Source organism: Mus musculus, chromosome 2, assembly GCF_000001635.26.
Source record: "Mus musculus strain C57BL/6J chromosome 2, GRCm38.p6 C57BL/6J".
Lineage (NCBI taxonomy): Eukaryota > Metazoa > Chordata > Mammalia > Rodentia > Muridae > Mus > Mus musculus.
In genome coordinates this window covers 84,685,706-84,705,321 of record NC_000068.7, presented here as the reverse complement: position 1 = coordinate 84,705,321, position 19,616 = coordinate 84,685,706, and the positions used below count along the sequence as shown (strand labels likewise).

The following is a 19,616-nucleotide window of genomic DNA, read 5'->3' as shown; positions in this document are numbered from 1 at the left end:
GAGTGGTCATCTTAGAATTTAGCAGAGTGCTAAAACAAGGAAAGCTTTTCCTTAAGACAAGTAGAGCATAGGGTGTGGCTGAAGCAGGCTTTGCTCACAGATTGTTGAGGTGAATTGCTCCTTCAGCTAGAGTCCTAAAGCTAGAGGCTGCAAGTCTCAGTCTAGGAGATACTGTTCATGAAGAAGGTGAATTATTTGAATCACTTAGACATTCTGTCACTGTGGGGACAGTCTTTATTTTAACAATAGATAAACTCAATTTTACTATTATGTATTTCACTGAAATATACTGACAGGTTTAAAGGTAAAATTTGGCAGGATACACAAGGAGTTGGGTGATTTATTTTGTTGGAAATGACACTGAAGAAAAGGTGGGGTCTAAAAGATCAGGAGTTGAGCCAGGTGTGGTGGCACAACCTGTGTGTAATACTATCACCCAGAAGGCTGAAGCTGGCAGGAATATTAGAAGTTTTAAAGTGTGAGAGTATTTTAGTGTTCTAGGCAGAAATACGCCACACAAAGAGACCCTCTTTCAAAAAAACAAAACAAATGGGAGGGTGTGAGGAGGAAAATAATAAGAAAAAAGGAAAGGCCTAGATTGGACTTTGAGTTGAGGGGCTACAGTGACCAGTTCTAAGAACTTTAAATCACAAGTGGTTTAAAGATTTATTTTTCCCTTCTAATTATCTTCCCAGGCTGTGAAGTGAGTGAGTGAAGTGAGTCACCCTTTCTCTTCTCCTCAGGCGGAAATTGAAGGACAGCTAAGTACTAGGGAGAGGCTCTGACCTGGATGATTGGTTTTCAGTTTCTCCTTCCTTCCTGAGAAACCTGGGAAGTAGGTTCTGCAGGGCTCTTCCTTCCCACGGTCCACCCCAGCTCCTGCCATGGCGTGCGGACAGCTTTTCTGAGTAGAAGCACTCAGAGGAAGGGGCTTTCTGGGGCTTTCTGTGAGAATGCTGTGCAACTGTGGCTAAAGGGATGTTTTTACTTCGATAGCTGTCATTATTTTGGTTCCCAATTCTATATAGCCCAGTAAAGAGAAGCAATGAGTTTATTAATGTTTACTAGCTGCAAAGCCTGGTACATAAATAGTATTTAGTTATATTTATACATTTTTTTTGTTGTTGTTGTTGTTTTTCAAGACAGGATTTCTTTGTATAGCTCTGGATGTCCTGGAACTCACCCTGTAGACCAGGCTGGCCTCGAACTCAGAAATCCGCCTGCCTCTGCCTCCCGAGTGCTGGGACTAAAGGCGTGCACCACCACTGCCCTGCTATATTTATACATTTTTAAATGGATGGCTGACTCTGAAAAACTGGATAGTGGTGACAGAGATTTGTGTCTCATTGGTTTATTTACATCTAGTTAAGAAGTCCACTGCTTCTAAACTGTCTTGGTAACTATTTAAAGTTGTGTTTTTTGCTTTAAAGGGAACTGATCACCTTTCTTGACTGTTGTAAGTTAGTTTTTCAGATATCTGTATTGTCTTATTATCCTAGTCCCATCTTTTCCTTCATTAAATTCTTCCTGTCTTCTGACTCTCTGGGTAAAAGGGGACAAGGGCAGATGCTGTCCTTATTCTGGAGATTACATTCTCAACCACACAAAGCAGATTAGGGTATTTAGCTGATGTCTTGTAGTGAGGAGGAAGTTCTTTCTGAGCTGAGACAAGAGATAATACTGGTTCCTGGGAAAAGAGAGGACAGCCTCTCTATTCAGAGTCAGGTTCTGACAGAACCTGAAGTCAGACTTATATTAGCACTCTTTATTGTTTTTCCTGTCAGAGGTATCTAAAGCATGTCTCTTGATTTGAATGCTGCGAATACTGGATATGTGTGCCCCCTCCCACCCAGCCTTCCATAGGATTAGGATTTGTTTCATCTGAAACTGTCTCAACTTTTCTTCTCATTCTTTGCTCCATTTTTGGATGTCAGGAGAAATCTAGTTCTTTGTTCTATATTTTTTATGAAATGCTTTACAGATTTACATGTCATCCTTTCATAGAGGCCATGATGATCTGTATTATTCTAATTTAGTATATGTGCTGTCAAAGTGAGCATTGTCTTTTTTCTATGAGCCTACATAGACCTTGAACTGGCAACTGTACTTTCCGAATTCTAAGTATTAGTGTTACAGGTGTGCACTACTGAGCCTGACTTAATTTCTGTCTTCTGATATACATTCTTGTCTGTATTATTATTTTGTTTTTTTTGAGACAAGGTTTCTCTATGTAGCCCTGGCTGTCCTAGAACTCACTCCATAGACAGTCTGGCCTCAAACTCAGAGATCCACCTGCCTCAACCTCCTGAGTGCTAGGACTACAGGTGTGTGCCACCATGCCCAGAATTATTTTTATTTTTTACTCTTAACCATTAGAATTGCTCTCTAGATAGGTGACAGTGGAGAAACCCAAAGTAGTTGAGATTGGTTCAAAGCTACCTGTAAAGACAGAAGGGAAGCTAGAGAAGCAGGTAGCATCCACATGCTTTGGGCTATTAAGCAGGCCATTAATGAGAGATGGGTCCAAAAACTTTTAAGTTGCTTCAGAGATAGGAGTGTAACTGATACTCATTAGTCAGTGCCTAGTTCTTGGTTCTGGTTTGTAAGGAGAGAAGGTTACATTCATTGAAAGGCTGTGTAAAGATTCTGAAGAACCAAACCTTGATGCAGGGGATTAATACAAGATTATCTCATTCTGACGTAAACTGAACAGTTTTATGGGAAACTGGGACACTGATGGATAGGAACGATAAAGCTAATCTGTGATATCAGAGGTACATCTCCTAAGAATTACATATATGTAAGAAGCTGAATCTCTTTAGATTTGTGCTGGTGTCAAAGGAGTTTATTTTCTTTATTGTCTACAGGTGTCCAGGACTAAGCCTGAATGTGTCACCTGCAGTGCCCATTTACAATGCAATTATGTTTCTCTTTGTGCTGGCCAACTTTAGCATGGCCACCTTTATGGACCCAGGAATTTTTCCCCGAGGTAAGATCTTTCTGTACTCTCATGTAAGCTCCCTGTTGTCATTAAAAATAATTATTTGGGCAGACAACAATTGATCTTGGGCTTGTAGGATTCTTAGATACTGTTACTAGAATATATATCACAATATCTAGTTAATTTGGATCACTTTAGATCAAACTTTTATTATTTAAATTGTATTGTTTTTTTAATATTTATTTATTTATTATATGTAAGCACACTGTAGCTGTCTTCAGACACTTCAGAAGAGGGCATCAGATTTTTGTTACAGATGGTTGTGAGCCACCATGTGGTTGCTGGGATTTGAACTCAGGACCTTTGGAAGAGCAGTCGGCGCTCTTAACCACTGAGCCATCTCACCAGCCCCCTAAATTGTATTCTTATTTAAGGGTTTTTCTATAGTTTGAGTGTATTCTTTCCCATCCCCCAGCTCTTCAGTAAGATCTTTCCCTATCTCCCTCCCTACCCAACTTCATGTCCTTTTCCTCTAAAAAACAAACAACAACAAAACAAGAAAAAAGGAAAATGAAAACAAAATTAAACTAACACGTATGCACACAAACTGGCATCTGCTCTGTGTTCGCCTACTATCGTTCTGGGCTTGGTACCCAGGGTCACTCCATTAGAGAAACTGATTTTCTTCCTTTCTCAACAGGTATCAGTTGTAAATAGCGTCTTGAATAGCAGTTGTGCTTTGGTTTTCTTCTTTGGGTCAAATCTTTTATTTTTATTCAGAAATTTATTTAGATCTTGTACACTGGTGTTAGGTACAAATGAGAAAGTAAGTATGAGTAAGGTTCTCATGAGAAAGTAGACATGAGTGTAGTTATATTTGCTCAGAGAAATTAGTGAAGTACTGCTAAGAATAGGTGAGAAACTTTACCAAGTAGAAGACTGGAGGGCAGTTTCAGGCAAAGGAAGTATACACAGAAGCTTGTGCCGATGGAAGGATGACGTCATCAAGGCTGGAGTAGTAGACAGTGTAGTATATGGTAAGACCAGAAAAGAAGCCCAGACCCGGGGCTGGTGAGATGGCTCAGTGGGTAAGAGCACCCGACTGCTCTTCCGAAGGTCCAGAGTTCAAATCCCAGCAACCACATGGTGGCTCACAACCATCCGTAACAAGATCTGACTCCCTCTTCTGGTGTGTCTGAAGACAGCTACAGTGTACTTACATAAAATAAGAAATAAATCTTTAAAAAAAAAAAAAAAGCCCAGACCCAGGTTATAAAGGACTTCATTTGCTAAATTAAACAAGTAAGCATCTAGTAAATATATTATACTACTTCTTTTGATACCTAAGTGGTCTTAAATTTACAAAACATAATTTTTCAGTCAGTGTACAGGCTTTGGCTTTGGCAGTAATATAAACTAGATGAAAATTTGAATTTAAGACTAGAATTAAAGCTTTTTCAGAAGTAGATTAAACAGAATCATTTATGACAGCTTAAAGGAGCAGAGCAGGGTGTAAAACAATCTGCTGCTATACCACCCTGAACATGCTTGATCTTGTCTGAACTCAGAAGCTAAGCAAGGTGAGGCCTACGTAGCACTTAGATAGGAGAGGATGGTTTTATTGTGGTAGTTTCAAGGTTCATAACTTAGGAGATAAATTGGATACTGATTTTTATAAACTGAATGTTAAATAGGCTGTATATTTGCTTTTTTATTTATTTTCTTCCATGCTAGGGATTGAATCCAGGCCTTAGATAAGCACTATACTCTGAAACCTAGCTAATGAATTTGAGTTATTCCTTGGTACAGTTAATCAGTGGGCAATTGAATAGTAGGAGTTAAATACTTTGTTTTAGGAATATGCAGCTATGTTATTTGAAACAGCAGGAGTAAGATTATCTAGAGAAAGAAGAGTCAGCTTAGGAAAGAGATGAGGTAAGACCTGGTCAGTTCTGCTACTTTTAATATGAGTATAGGAGAACTAGCCATTGAAGAGGTATTGAACAAGGAGGGGAAAGCAGAGAAAGCTAGGGAGATCTCTGTAAGGACTCTGTAGTAACTGACTTATTACTAGTATAGTCCTCAAGTCACCCTTTGTTTTGCTTACTAAGAATCGATTTCTTAAAAAAATTATTTTTAATTTTAGACAGGGTTCTCACTCTAGCCCAGGTTGACCTTGAATTCTGCATTAGCCTCTTGAGTGCTCTAATTACAAGTGTGAACCACTATATCCGGCTGAAAAATTTATCTTAATAATAGTTTAAGTAGTGTATTTATGTATTTATAAGGAGAAGATAGAGCTGAATTACAGTTGTTTGCAGGCAGTGAATGGAAAATGAGCAAGCAGTCATCAGGTATTAGATTTCCTCTTTTAAGAAGTAAGCAAAGGGTCGGGCAGTGGTGGCGCACGCCTTTAATCCCAGCACTCGGGAGGCAGAGGCAGGCGGATCTCTGAGTTCGAGGCCAGTCTGGTCTACAGAGTGAGTTCCAGGACAGCCAGGGCTATACAGAGAAACCCTGTCTCGAAAAACCTAAAATCCTAAAAAAAAAAAAAAGTAAGCAAAGAAGGTAGAAGCTGGTAGAATATTTTAATGGAGAAGCAGACTTTTTACAAGACGGAAGCATGAGATTGAGCCAGAGAAGACTATGAAGCCTGACTGGAAGACCAGGAAAAGCTGAAAGTAATCTTCTAGAGCATATTGGAAGTCCTGCTCATGGAGGGAGTAGGCTCTTTGGAAAGGGAATGAGAGTAAGAACCGTCATGAGGAAGAAGTGTAGAGAGACCATGAGCTAACAAAAAGCTATTACTAATGACATCTACTTTGCTCACAAGTGTAAGATGATTTTCTAAGTGGTTTTCCTGACTGTCACTGTGCTCTGAAAGCCTGCTTCCGTGTTAAGTGATCATTTGGGACTTCTCTGAGAGAAGGGTTTTGTGGCCCCAAACCAAGGAAGGATACTTTAGTGAGTTATGAATATTCATTCATCGGGTATTCAGTAGCCTACTATATGGAAAGCTGTGATGACCATTTGTAATTTTTTTTCCTAATTTTTTTGTTCGTGTTTGCTTGTTTGTTTTTTTGCGGCATAGTGTCTTTGTAATCCTGACTGTTCCGGGAACTCGCTCTGTAGACTAAGTTAGCCTTGGACTCCACAGAAATCTACCTGCTTCTGCCTCTTGAGTGCTGGGATTAAAAGTGTACACCACTACTCTCCAGCTTTTAAAATGTTTTTAAGGTCATTATTTTCAAAGAGCTAAGTTCAGAAGGGAGTGTGGTATATGTGTGTGTGTTGTTAAGTGATGAGAATAATTATTGCTGTTAAATTAGTTGAGTTCTATAGATGATAATGTGGAAAAATCAGAAATTTTAAAACACCAAGCATTTGACTTTCCTGTTGAAAAGATGTGTATTATAGAGATTTTGAGCCAAGATGATGGTACATGACATGGATGTAGGGCAGTTGTATGAGCCCAGGATTGAGGCCAGCCTAGGCAACAGGGAGATTCCTTACTTTAATTTTAATTTTTTTTCTTTTATTTAATGTGTTTGTTTTTGTGACAGGGTTTCTCTGTGTAGTCCTGGCTGTCCTGGAACTCACTTTGTAGACCAGGCTGGCCTAGAACTCAGAAATCCACCTGCCTCTGCCTCCCAAGTACTGGGACTAAAGGCAAGTACTCCCACTGCCAGGCCGGAGAGAACTCTTATATTATGGTATACTCCCTTTATTTTGAAGAACTTTTTGTTTTGTTTTCTTACATTGCTGAGGATTAAATGTAGGGACTTGCACATGTTAGTAACAGAGCTACATCCCTGAAGATTTTACATATGACCTGGGCATGATTGCGTATCTCTGGTCACAGCTCTTGAGAGATGGAGGCTAGCAGATTTATGTAGTTGTCAGGCGAACCACAGCTATGTAGTAAGACCATATGTGAAAAACAAACCATAATTTTATATATGTCACTATTTAGGTTTATTTAGATATAGTATGTATCTACAGAAGTAATAGATGTCTATTTTCTTCCTGTCTGGGGATTGAACCCAAAGTCTTGTGCATAGTGCACAGGAGATCTACATGCCTCTGAGATTAAAGATGTTTGTCACTATGCTTGGCTGTAAACTTCATTTTTGATGCCTGTATTATCACTTATTTTTCTTTTTTTTTTTTAATTAGGTATTTAGCTCATTTACATTTCCAATGCTATACCAAAAGTCCCCCATACCCACCCACCCCCACTCCCCTACCCACCCATCGCTTATTTTTCTTAACCATATTTTTTCTAGATTAATTATAAAAGTAAAAATTGCCTACTGCATATGAGGGGGAAAGTAATATTCTTTGTTTCAAAATGGGATAATTTCTGGTAGTTGAAAAACTTGGGGCAGAGGCAAATTGGAGTTTAAGTAACAGTATGGGGGGGAAAAGGGAATTAAAAGAGCAGACTCTTTGGAGCAAGAGATTTGTTTGTTGGGCGGGGAGTAATTATGCATTTTGATATGTAAATTATCTTTTAAGATAGATTCACAGTATGTAAACACAGGAAAATCAGCATATGTATATCACTTTGGGGGTCCCTTTCTTTTGAACCCTACTTCCCAGTGTAGAATAAACTTCTTACTCATCCGTGTTCCCATAGAGGATGTAGAGTTGATCTCATAGTATTAGTTAATAGGTCCCAGTTTCTCTTACTCATTAGATTGTGGATTTCTGCCACGTCTTTAAAAACTATTTTTTTTATTTAAATATAAATTTTAATTAAAGATTTAATTCCAGAGTGGGTGGTGTAGTGACACAACTGGAGTCAGAGGCAGGGCGATTTCTCTGAATTTGAGGCAGGCCTAGTCTATAAAGTGAGTTCTAGGACAGCCATAGCTATATTGAGGAACGTTACACAGAGAAACCCTGTTTTTTTTTGGGGGGGGGCTAGGGGAGAAGAACTTAACAAAACCTGGTTTTTATTTATTTAAACTTTGTGAGTGTATATGTATGTCATTTATTTTGTGCGTGTGTATTGGGTGCATTTTATGTTGCACACATGGAGTCGATTTTCTCCTTACACCTCCTGAGCCTCAGGAATCAAACTCAGGTTGTTAGTCATGGCAGCTAGTGCCTTTACTATCTCACCAGCCCTAAATACAATTTTGTTGAATTTTAATACATATGTAGATAAAGACAAAAGTAAGTAAAATAAATATTAATGCATTTTTACAAGACCATCAGTGTTCACTATAAGCCAGCATCACTGTGAAAGTAGGGGGAACTGGGGAAAGTTACCAGCATCCATTAACAGATTGCTCTTTTTTTATTTTTATTTTTTTAAGATTTATTTATTTGGACTGGAGAAGTTAAGGAGTTAAGAACACAGGCTATTATTTTTAAAGAGGCCACAGGTTTTATCCCTATCACTAACATGGTGGCTCATAAGTCTGTAACTCTATTTCTAGGGGATCTGATGCCATCTTCTAGCTTCTGGGTACTCCTTGCATGTGGTGTGTATACATACTTGTGGGGGAACACTTGTGTACATAAAGTGAAAATGTGAGTTCAAAAGAGAACTGACTCCTGAAGGTTGTCCTCTGACCTCCACACACACGTGCTCACACATATACACAGACCAATGACTAAATTAAAACATTTTTAATTAAGAATATATATTCTTACTATTCCTGATATGAGGGGAAAAACTTTTGTTCTTAACCATGTAGTATGATGTGAGCTGTGGATTTGTAAAATATAACATTATTTTGAGGTACTTAAGAAACTCTGGTTTGGTGCAGATAGCAGAGAACCTGAGTTCGATTCACAGCTCACAGCTGCCTATAACTCCAGCACTACCAGGGGATCCAACACCCTCTTCTGGCACACACTCACACACACACTCACACTAACAAGTTTTAAAGAGCTATGTTTTGAACATCCTATGTTCTTAATACTCGATAGTTTGGGCATAGTTGTTTTTAAATTTTTTCTTTTCTAGCCGAGGAAGATGAAGACAAAGAAGATGACTTCCGAGCTCCCCTTTACAAAACAGTGGAGATCAAGGGTATCCAGGTGCGAATGAAATGGTGTGCCACCTGCCGCTTTTACCGCCCTCCTAGATGCTCCCACTGCAGTGTCTGTGACAACTGTGTGGAGGTAAGAACACTGGCTGGGTGAGACTTGTTTATACTAAGTTGTCTTCCTCCTTACTGTGTGGTAGGTACTTTTTCAATTAAGATTTTTATTTTTTTATTGACTTATATGGATGTTTTTGCCTACATGTATATCTGTGCACTGTGTGCATTTGGAGACTAGGAGTGGACCTCACAGACAGCTGTGAGCCTCCGTGTGGGATATTGAGCCTTAGTCCTCTGGAAGAGCTCTCCAGCTCTCTCTTAAAAAATAAATTTGAAAAAGTTTTGTTTTTTATTTTTGTGTGTACCTGGTGCCTAAGGAGGCCAGAAGGTGGCATTAGATCCCCTGGAACTAAAGGTACTGATAGTTGGTTCTGAGTCACCATGTGGATGCTGGGACCAGAGCCCAGGTCTTAAAGAGCAGTAAGAGCTCTTAAGCACTTGGCCATCTTGCACCCCCTAGAATAATTTTTTTTTTAAACAAAGATTTATTTTTTTTAAATTATATGTATTTGTGGGTATTTGCACATGAAGTGCTGGTGACAGAGGAAGCCAGGGGCTAGGAAGTTGTAAGCTGATTGATGTACAGGCTGTGAACCGATTTCAGATTCCTTTCTAAGAACAGCGCACACACCTTAATCACCAAGCAATCTCTGTAGCTCCTAGAGTAGATTCCTGAAGTGCAGTCCTGCCGTGCTGCCTAGTGCATGGTCCAACGGAATCCAGTGGCATTTGGAGTGAAGCAATAAGAGCCAGAGCATGAGCTCTGTTATTACTACACAAGGAAGCCTTAGCTCTAATAACAGCTTTCCTGACCCCAAGATTCAGTCTCAGCCATCCATACTGTGGTTACTTAGTGCTATCTCTTGTACAAAAAAGCATGGCCTCGTGTTTAGTTCCATTTTTGTAGCTACCCTTCTGTGTTGTTTTCTTTTTATTCCCATAAATCTTGAATGTTTATCAACATTTGTCTTTTTGATTGCATAGATTATATAGACCAGGCTGGTCTCCAACTTTTGTGGCCATACTCCTATGTTCCAAGTACTGGAGTTGTAGGCTGTAGCACCATGCCAAACTTTAGATCATTTTGAGAATTTGGCTTTTGGCCAACCTCCAGAAGGTCCTTCAGTTAACACAGAGCAAAGAGAAACTGCTTTGAATTTTTTTAAATTTAAGTTTTAAAATTTTTTCAAATTTTTACAACTAAATGATCATAAATAACTAAAAGTAAAACTTAAGTTCTGTTATTTAATTCCTCTTTTCAACAAAAGAGATCTAATACTGCTTTTTTTGGTGGGGGCTGTTTTTTCTTTGTTTTATTTTTATTTTTTTAAGTCTGTGGGATAGTAGGGGCGAGGGGTGGACAGGTGGATGCACATGTATACCTGTTAAGTGAGAAGTCCCAGGGATTGAACCCAGGTTGTCAGGCTTGGTGGCAGATACCTTTACCTAGTGAAGCATCTGACTAACCGTAGTGCCATGTTTTAAGGATGCCCTTTATTCTGTATCTTTTTGCTCCTAGGAATTTGACCATCACTGCCCTTGGGTAAACAACTGTATTGGTCGCAGGAACTACAGATACTTCTTCCTTTTCCTCCTTTCCCTGACAGCTCACATCATGGGTGTGTTTGGCTTTGGCCTCCTTTATGTCCTCTATCACATAGAGGAACTCTCAGGGGTCCGCACTGCTGTCACGTATCCTTGAATGCCTTTGGCTTATAGGATGGGGGTGGGGTTGGAGGGCAAGTTGAATCCTTGAGTCTGGAAAGGTAAAGGGCAAGTGGTCACAGTAGAACTGGGGAAAGCAAGATAATATTGTTCTGTTTTCCTTGACCACTTGGAATCAGCATGGCAGTGATGTGTGTGGCTGGCTTATTTTTCATCCCTGTAGCTGGCCTCACAGGATTTCATGTGGTGCTGGTGGCTAGGGGACGCACAACCAATGAACAGGTAAGGAAAACTGGCAGGAGACTGAATAGGGCATGTCTTAAGCCTTACTACAGAGGAACATGACACTTTCACAAATAGCTTGCCAGCGAATATTTAATGTGATGATGTAGAGATATTACCTGTAGTGGGGAAAGTGAATGAAGTAGGCCTACGTCCTCAATAAGTAGAGTTAAAGCTGGAAATGGTGGTATAGATCTGTAATCTTAGGAGGCTGAGGTAATAGGATTGATCTACTTGGACCCTGTCCCAAAACAGTCAGAAAAATTACCTTAAGAAATGGTCTTGTTAGAATTCTTTTAACAAATATTTAGTCTGCAAATTTATAGAAGTTAATTGGGACAGACTTTAGGAAGTACATAGTACTGCTTAAAGATTATTTTTGTGCACATAATAGTAGCTAATGTTAATTACTTAGTCTTACCTTGTAGTTAGCCTATCTGTGGATTCTTTAGGTTTAATCAAATATAGATGGTATAGATGGGGAGGGAAAATCACATCAGTACTGAGTATACATATCCTTTTTCTTAGCATTGTTCTGTAAATAATACAATAATTGGTATAGTATTAGTATAATGATGGAAAGATGAATTAGTGTGCATAGGCTATTTGAGTTACTGTGCCCATTTATATAAGGGAATCCACCTGGGGATTATTTTAGTCAATATTCAGAAAGGTACTTAACCCCATGTTATACAGGAAACTGGTACTGGGCTTGGTTTCCATGAGGTAGACTTAGAATTTGAACTAAGAATCCTCACTCTAGAATCTCTATTCTTATCATCACCAGTATCAGTTTTTTACCTGAAAGAGTGGCTGCACAGTCATTTGCCTTTTGGCATAAATCTGACCTACCTGGGTTCTTTCTATTTCCTAGGTTACAGGTAAATTCCGGGGAGGTGTGAATCCCTTCACCAATGGCTGCTGTAACAACGTTAGCCGTGTCCTCTGCAGTTCTCCAGCACCCAGGTATACCCACGCCCTTGGACTAGTGTTCATTCTTGGTCAAACTTTTGTCTCCTTTGGGCTTGTTCTGATTAAGGGAAGTTTAAAGGAAAATGGCCTTTTAGGAAGGGTGTGTGCTTAGAATAGTGAGTGCTACAAGGAAGAGACTCGCTGATCTTCTAGTACTAACTTTTACACTACTCTGAAAGGACTTTTTTTTTTTAAGATTTATTTATTTATTATATGTGTGTACACTGTAGCTGTCTTCAGACACTCCAGAAGAAGGCATCAGATTTTTGTTACAGATGGTTGTGAGTCACCATGTGGTTGCTGGGATTTGAACTCAGGACCTTTGGAAGAGCAGTCAGTGCTCTTAACCGCTGAGCCATCTCACCAGCCCCCAGGACTGGTTTTTGATGCTAAAGATTAAACTGAGGGTCTTGTTCTTTATTACTGAGCTATATACTTCAGCCCATGACTGCTTATTACATATGCACAATGCTCCCTAGATGGTATGCAAGTAGAAATTTTGAATGAAATAGTAAGTGAGGGAAGAACAATAATATCAACCAACTAGACCCCCCCCCCCCACAGCTCCCAGGGACTAAAACACGAACCAAAGAGTACACATGGAGGGACCCATGGCTCCAGCTGCATATGTAGCAGAGGATGGCCTTGTTGGACTTCAGTGGGAGGAGTGGCCCATGGTCCTGTGAAGGGGAATTCAAGGGCCGGGAGGGAGGTGGGACTGCATGGGTGCGTGGGGAACACACCCCTAGAAGCAGGGGGAGGGGAGATGGGATGGTGGATTTCCTGAGGGGAAACCGAGAAGGGGGATAACATTTGAAATGTAAAGAAAATATTGGAAAAAAAAAAAAGTGAAAGCCTTCTCACTCTTGCTTCACAGGTATTTGGGGAGACCAAAGAAAGAGAAGACAATTGTAATCAGACCTCCTTTCCTTCGACCAGAAGTGTCAGATGGGCAGATAACTGTGAAGATCATGGATAATGGCATCCAGGGAGAATTGAGGAGGACTAAGGTGAGAAAATAGGAAAGTAAAGCTGGGTAAACCCAGGGCATTTCACCCATGGCAAAGAGATAAAAACTTGAATTGAATGTTCATCTTTGTGTTAAAGTCACTTAAATACAGATATTTTTTTCATTAGATTTCAATTTCAATGACAATAGACACTGAGCCATTTTCTTCCATGTCTTCATAACATGTAACATCTTCCAGATGATAAACACTCAACTTTTGTCCTTTATTATTCCCAAACTGACTCTTGTCCCAGTACTTACATTATGCTGATTTAGTATTACCTTACTACAGTTCCCCTATCTGATTTTTTCTTCATTTATTAGTCTAAAGGAAGCCTAGAGATAACAGAGAGCCAGTCTGCAGATGCAGAACCTCCACCTCCTCCTAAGCCGGACCTCAGCCGATACACGGGGCTTCGAACACACCTCAGCCTGGCTACTAATGAGGGTAAGGGCTGCCTTGACCTGTGAGATCCTGCGGGACACCTTTACTCCCAGCACTTGGGAGGCAGAGGCAGGCAGATTTCTGAGTTCGAGGTCAGCCTGGTCTACAGAGTGAGTTCCAGGACAGCCAGGGCTACACAGAGAAACCCTGTCTTAACAAACCAAAAATAGATAAAATAAAAATAAATCACTCCTCAGCCTGGTCTACAACGTTTCAGGACAGTCGGGGCCACACAGAGAAACCCTGTCTGGAAAAACAAATGAAACAAAACAAAGAAACAAAAATTATGTAGACCAGATTGTCATTGAACTCAGAGGGACTTGCTTGCCCCTGCCTCCTGAGTGCTGGAATTAAAGGTATGTTCTACCATGACTGGCCTGATCACTGCTTTTTAATTTTTATCATATGTATATGGGAGTTTGGCTTGCATGTGTATGTCTGCTCAGCCTTTGTCGTCCTCCTTCAGCCTTCTGAGTAGTTGGGACTATAGGCCAGACGAGTCTTTAGACTACAGCAGTCTTGTTCCCTAGACTTTGCTTTTATTAGGTATATTTGATTCTACCTGTCCTTTCCCTATACTTTCAGAAACCCTATAAAGGTTCAAAGAATTAACTTTACTAAAAGTAGTTCTCTCTGGGTTTCCCCTGTAGATAGCAGTCTCTTGGGCAAGGACAGTCCCCCTACACCTACCATGTACAAGTATCGACCAGGTTACAGCAGCAGTAGCACATCAGCCGCCATGCCTCATTCCTCCAGCGCCAAGGTACTGTGTTTCTAAGAAGTGGGGTCATAACCTATGTTAGTTTTGGAGGAAAGGAGGAGGGAACATAAAAGGCAAGGGGATTTACTGATTATTGGCACTAATGGAGTTGGATTTTTCTTGTGTTTTTCATCAAAAAAGGAGCAATGATACATACTAGATAAAACCACTAATTAGTGTCAGATCTGATTTGAGAAACAACCTCTGCCAAGTTACTTGGTTTCTGTAAGCCTCATTTCTTGCATCTTAAAATGAGGTATTTGTTCCAAGTCACAGCTTTTCCTTAAGGGCAAACCATATGATGTCCAAGTTTGAAGTATACTACTGGCATGTAATTCTGTTCTTCAGTGGGTCTTTGGGCTCTGGTATCTGGCAGCTATCAAAAGGATTGCTAAGACTGTTTTACTGTTTTTCCACAGTTGAGTCGTGGAGACAGCTTAAAGGAGCCAACTTCAATTGCAGATAGCAGCCGCCATCCCAGCTACCGCTCAGAACCCAGCTTGGAGCCAGAGAGCTTCCGGTCTCCTACTTTTGGCAAAAGCTTTCATTTTGATCCATTGTCCAGTGGCTCACGATCCTCCAGCCTCAAGTCAGCTCAGGGCACGGGCTTTGAGCTGGGCCAGTTGCAGTCCATTCGTTCAGAGGGCACCACCTCCACCTCCTATAAGAGCCTGGCCAATCAGACACGCAATGGAAGTCTATCTTATGACAGCCTACTCACTCCTTCAGACAGCCCTGATTTTGAGTCAGTACAGGCAGGGCCTGAGCCAGACCCACCTTTAGGCTACACCTCTCCCTTCCTGTCAGCCCGGCTGGCCCAGCAACGGGAAGCCGAGAGGCATCCACGTTTGCTGCCAACTGGCCCACCACACCGAGAACCCTCACCAGTCCGTTATGACAATCTGTCTCGCCACATTGTGGCCTCCCTCCAGGAACGAGAGAAGCTGCTACGACAGTCACCTCCACTTGCAGGCCGTGAGGAAGAACCAGGCTTGGGAGACTCAGGCATTCAGTCAACACCAGGCTCAGGCCATGCCCCCCGTACTAGTTCCTCCTCAGATGATTCCAAGAGATCACCCTTGAGTAAGACTCCACTGGGACGCCCAGCTGTTCCCCGTTTTGGCAAACCAGATGGGCTAAGAAGCCGGGGACTAGGGTCCCCTGAACCAGGCACAACTGCCCCCTACCTGGGCCGATCAATATCCTATAGCAGCCAAAAAGCCCCATCTGGTGTCTCAGAGACAGAGGAAGTAGCATTGCAGCCATTACTGACACCCAAGTAAGTATTTTTCTTATCCTCCTTCATTCAGCTTAATTAGTGAAGGCATCAGGCCTTTGGCTATATGTGATTCTAGTATAGGCAGACTTGGGATTCTGAGAGCTCTTTTCACATTTGATTGCCTTCATAAACAGTTCCTCCTTAAGACATTGAAGACTGATATATTACCTTAATCCTGCCTTCCTGAAAGCTGTATTTGCTAGAAATTAAGTATATGAGAGCTGTGAGTTGGGGAGGAAGAGAAATCAGTTAGTCTTAGTTTAAGCATATCAATACAGTAAAAGGGACTGGATGGTTTGGGTTAAGAAAGTATGTGAAAAAGCTCACCACCCTGGTATTAGAGTGTGTGTGGTGTGTATGTTTTGTGCATCTTTCCCTGATGTCTGTTTCTTCTTTTTCCCCCAGAGATGAAGTACAGCTCAAGACCACCTACAGCAAATCCAATGGGCAGCCCAAGAGTATAGGCTCAGCTTCCCCTGGCCCAGGCCAGCCACCTCTCAGTAGCCCCACAAGGGGAGGAGTCAAGAAGGTGTCAGGGGTGGGTGGCACCACTTATGAGATTTCTGTGTGAATCTTGGCGCCTCCCTTCCCCCACACCTCTGCACCTACACCAAAGGGCCTCAGGTGGCCACCTTCCTTCCTTCAAGGGGCTCCCCTTCTTTGCATGGACATTTTTAAAATCACCGACTCCATGAGGATGAGGTTTGTTTTACAAAATGCCATGAGGTTAAGGAGAGTTGGGACCCTGAGACTGGAGTGGCACCTCCCCCTCCTTTGATCTTTTAAGACCTTCCCTTCCTTGATCCCTGGACCAGACTCAGTGGACATTTGTGCAATTGCTCGCCCTGGAGGGAACCAGATCATTTTTAAACCAGAAATAATTTTTTTTATTATTGTTACGGATTCTATTTTTTTCCTCTTCTCCGTTACCAGGTGTGTGTGTACATATATATATATATATATATTATAAATATCAAAGAAATTATATATCTATCCTGGGATGGGAAAACAAGGGAGGGATATATAGATATATATATATATATATACATAAGGAGGGGGATTTTATTCTTCCCTTTCCTTAGACCAGCAGGAAAAGAGAGACATTAAAGTCTTCCTTTTCTCAATGGTTCCCTCTCTTTTGTCCCAGTTACCAACTAAGGAAGTAGCACTCTCTGCTGGTGCTAAGAGATTAGGAAAGAAACCTGGGTACATCTGGGGTTCTCAGATAAAAGAACTTGGGAGAGTTTTTTAGGCTCCTTCACATCTAGTTTCCCCAGGAAAGGGGTCAGTTACATGACGGTGGTGGGAGATCAGGAAGAGAGCTTGGCCTAATTTAAGAAACACCAGGCAACCCTGCCCTCCATTCTTGGGAGACAGGGACTGTGTTGGGCTTCAGTGAGCCCCTTCAATGCTTCCCTATAATCAGAAAAATCTTAAAATCCAAGGCCAGGAGAGAAGAATCCAAAAAGCAATATTTTTCATCACATGCCAAAAATGGGATAGAGAGAAGGAGTGGCAGGCCTAGGCCCCTCCGAGTGTCCCTTGGGGTTTACCCCTTAGCCCATCTCAATATGGTGCTGGGTAGAGGGGGTAGCTGGGTTCTAACCTTTAAACAGGGAAGACTCCAGCCTCTATACAGAGACCCTTTAATTTTTTTATTCTGATTAGCCATTTTAAACCAACAAGGAATAAAATAAATCCTGATCTAACCAGTCCCCCCTGACTTGTGTTTTGTCTGGTTAAGGCAGGGTGAATGGTCTTAGGGAGTCAAAAGAGAAACCTCATTCTCTGGTTCTGTTTTTATTCTGGCTATCCAATTAAATGCCCTGCTGGGTGAGAAAAACCTAGCTTTTCATAACAAATACATCCTCTCTGTTGAATCTCTTGCTATTCCTTTGTTTCCTTTTGAAAGTAAAAACAGCTAAGCATGGTGGTGTATGCCTTTGATCCCAGAACTTGGTGGGTAGAGGCAGATGGGTCTCTCAAGCTTGGGGCCAGCCTAGTGTTCATAGCCAGCCAAGGTTGCATAGTGTGATGTGTCAAAAACAACAACAACAAAAAACAACCTACAAAAACCAAACCAAAACTTTTTTCAAAACAACCAAATCCAGCATTAAGCTTCTTGCCAGAGGTTCATTTAAAAAGTATGTAGGGGGGAAAAAAAAAGTCAAGAGAGGGAAAGGAAAAGATAAAACTTGCCTAGTGTTCACAAGTCTTAGGGGTCAGGCTCCAGAAAAAGGTGGGAGCATAATGAGACAAATACTAATTGGCTTTTCCTGCTAAAATATATCCGTGATTGTGGCTCACCAGTTCCCTGTGGTATATAAACACAGGTATAAACCTTATTTGGGCCAGCTTTCCAGGTGAAAGGTGAAGATCATCCATGCACTCTGCTCTGAGCATAATCAGCGAGTATTTTGTGTCTATGGTAGGAAAATAGTAGCAAGTTACTGTTTTCAGACCATGTTCTCTATTCGCATTTTGATTTTCCAGTTCCAGCCTGCTAAGGAAATAATGTGATGGCAAGATCCAAAATCTCTTGCATCTTAATGCCTTGTCCTAAACTTTGATTCAAATAGAATGGCACTTGCCTCTTAAAAGGCAGCCATACCGGTCAGTTTGTTAAACACGCTTTAAAACAAAACATTGAAGTCCTAGGATCAAATTGCACAAAAGAGGGAAAAAAAAGAAAAACAGATTCTTGTAAAAAGGAATCCATGAAAATGCCAATTGGACATAACCATAAAAAAGCATGGTCCTTCCCTAAAGTGTATTAGTCACATGCACAGCAGGGGCTGGCCCCTCTCCAGCTGTTGGATGCCCCCACAACAGGGTCCAACTGCCTGGAAGACAAGTTTTTATCAGCAGGTTCAGTATCACAGGAAAGCCATCCTTGGCCAAGTCCAGTAGTCCTATTAGCGGAGGCTGCTGCTGCTGCTGGCTTGAGAGCTGCCCATACCTGGGTGGTCTGGACTATGTCGGTTCTGGAGAAAACAAAGAAAAGAGTAAGAACATTCAAAAACTAAAAGATGGACCTAACTGGATGTCGTGGTGCATGCCTTTAATTCTAGCACTCTGGAGATAGAAGAGAGTAGATCTCTGAGATAGAAACCAGCCTGGTCTACACAAGTGAGTTCCAGGCCAGCCAAGACTATATCTTGAAACCTTGTCACAAAACAACAAAAAATCTAAATAAATAATACAAAATGAGCCTGCTAGCATAAACTTATCTCATTTACCTGGGAAATAGAAGCAGAAGCACTACAAACAAAGTCCAAGACCTGCCTAGAACAACCCAGTGAAACACTATCTCAATAAGGGGCTGGAGAGATGGCTCAGTGGTTATAGGCATATACTGTCTTGTAGAAAACCTGAGTTCAGTTCCCAGCACCATCATAGCTGTGACTTCAGCTCCAGGGCTTAAGCCCTTTTCTGGCCTCAGGATACTGCACTCATGTAGGGAAGCACATGTATTCATAACTACAAAAATAAATAAAAATATAAATGAAATGAAATAAAAGGTGACACAGGGAAAACTTGAGTCCCAACCACAACAGCCCCTACCTTCTTCTTCTTCTTTTCTTTCTTCTTCCTTTTTCGTTCAGGATCCTCCTCTTTCTTCTTTTTCTTCTTCTTGTGATCTGAATCAGATGGTGTTTCTGTAGGAAGCATTAAGAGTCTATAACCTGTTGAGCTTAAGATCTACTGCTATAGGGCTGGAGAGATGGCTCAGTGGTTAAGAGCACTGACTGCTATTCCAGGGTTCAAATCCCAGCAACCACATGGTGGCTCACAACCATCTGTAATGGAATCCAATGCCTTCTTCTGGTGTGTCAGAAGACAGCTACAGTGTACTTACATATAATAAATAAATCTTAACAACAACAAAAGATCTACTGCTATAAAGTCTTAAGGCTACAGGAAAATCTAACTCTAGAAATCCTAACTACTACTTTTCTCATATGTCCAGAAAAGATATAGAGGTGACGCTAGAGCACCTGTGCTAAGTCAAGTCACTACTTGCCCAAGAAATGTCATTAAATGAGTTTCTTCTTGGGGAAAATGGTGGTCCAGAGTAAGCATAACTGGAAAGGCCAGGCCATACCTGAGCCAGTGTCTCCATCATAAGAGCATAAGAGGTGCT

The 19,616-nt window shown here is 41.1% G+C and overlaps 2 protein-coding genes across 2 annotated transcripts in view; one reads left to right on the top strand and one right to left on the bottom strand.

The window, feature by feature from the left end:
* Zdhhc5 (zinc finger, DHHC domain containing 5) overlaps positions 1 to 17,402 on the top strand; it is a 27,245-nt gene extending 9,843 nt beyond the window's left edge. Inside the window, exons 3-12 of the mRNA NM_144887.4 lie at positions 2,868 to 2,989; positions 8,922 to 9,079; positions 10,580 to 10,752; positions 10,905 to 11,007; positions 11,882 to 11,973; positions 12,857 to 12,989; positions 13,313 to 13,436; positions 14,084 to 14,196; positions 14,613 to 15,472; positions 15,878 to 17,402. Of these exons, the coding sequence (NP_659136.1) occupies positions 2,868 to 2,989; positions 8,922 to 9,079; positions 10,580 to 10,752; positions 10,905 to 11,007; positions 11,882 to 11,973; positions 12,857 to 12,989; positions 13,313 to 13,436; positions 14,084 to 14,196; positions 14,613 to 15,472; positions 15,878 to 16,043 (2,044 nt within the window). The 3' untranslated portion in view covers positions 16,044 to 17,402. The remainder of the gene's footprint in view (positions 1 to 2,867; positions 2,990 to 8,921; positions 9,080 to 10,579; positions 10,753 to 10,904; positions 11,008 to 11,881; positions 11,974 to 12,856; positions 12,990 to 13,312; positions 13,437 to 14,083; positions 14,197 to 14,612; positions 15,473 to 15,877) is intronic.
* Positions 17,107 to 19,616, bottom strand: part of Med19 (mediator complex subunit 19) — a 9,814-nt gene continuing 7,304 nt past the window's right edge. Inside the window, exons 4-5 of the mRNA NM_025885.3 lie at positions 19,037 to 19,131; positions 17,107 to 18,456 (exon numbers count right to left, since the gene is read on the bottom strand). Coding sequence (NP_080161.1) covers positions 18,388 to 18,456; positions 19,037 to 19,131 — 164 coding nt within the window. The 3' untranslated portion in view covers positions 17,107 to 18,387. The remainder of the gene's footprint in view (positions 18,457 to 19,036; positions 19,132 to 19,616) is intronic.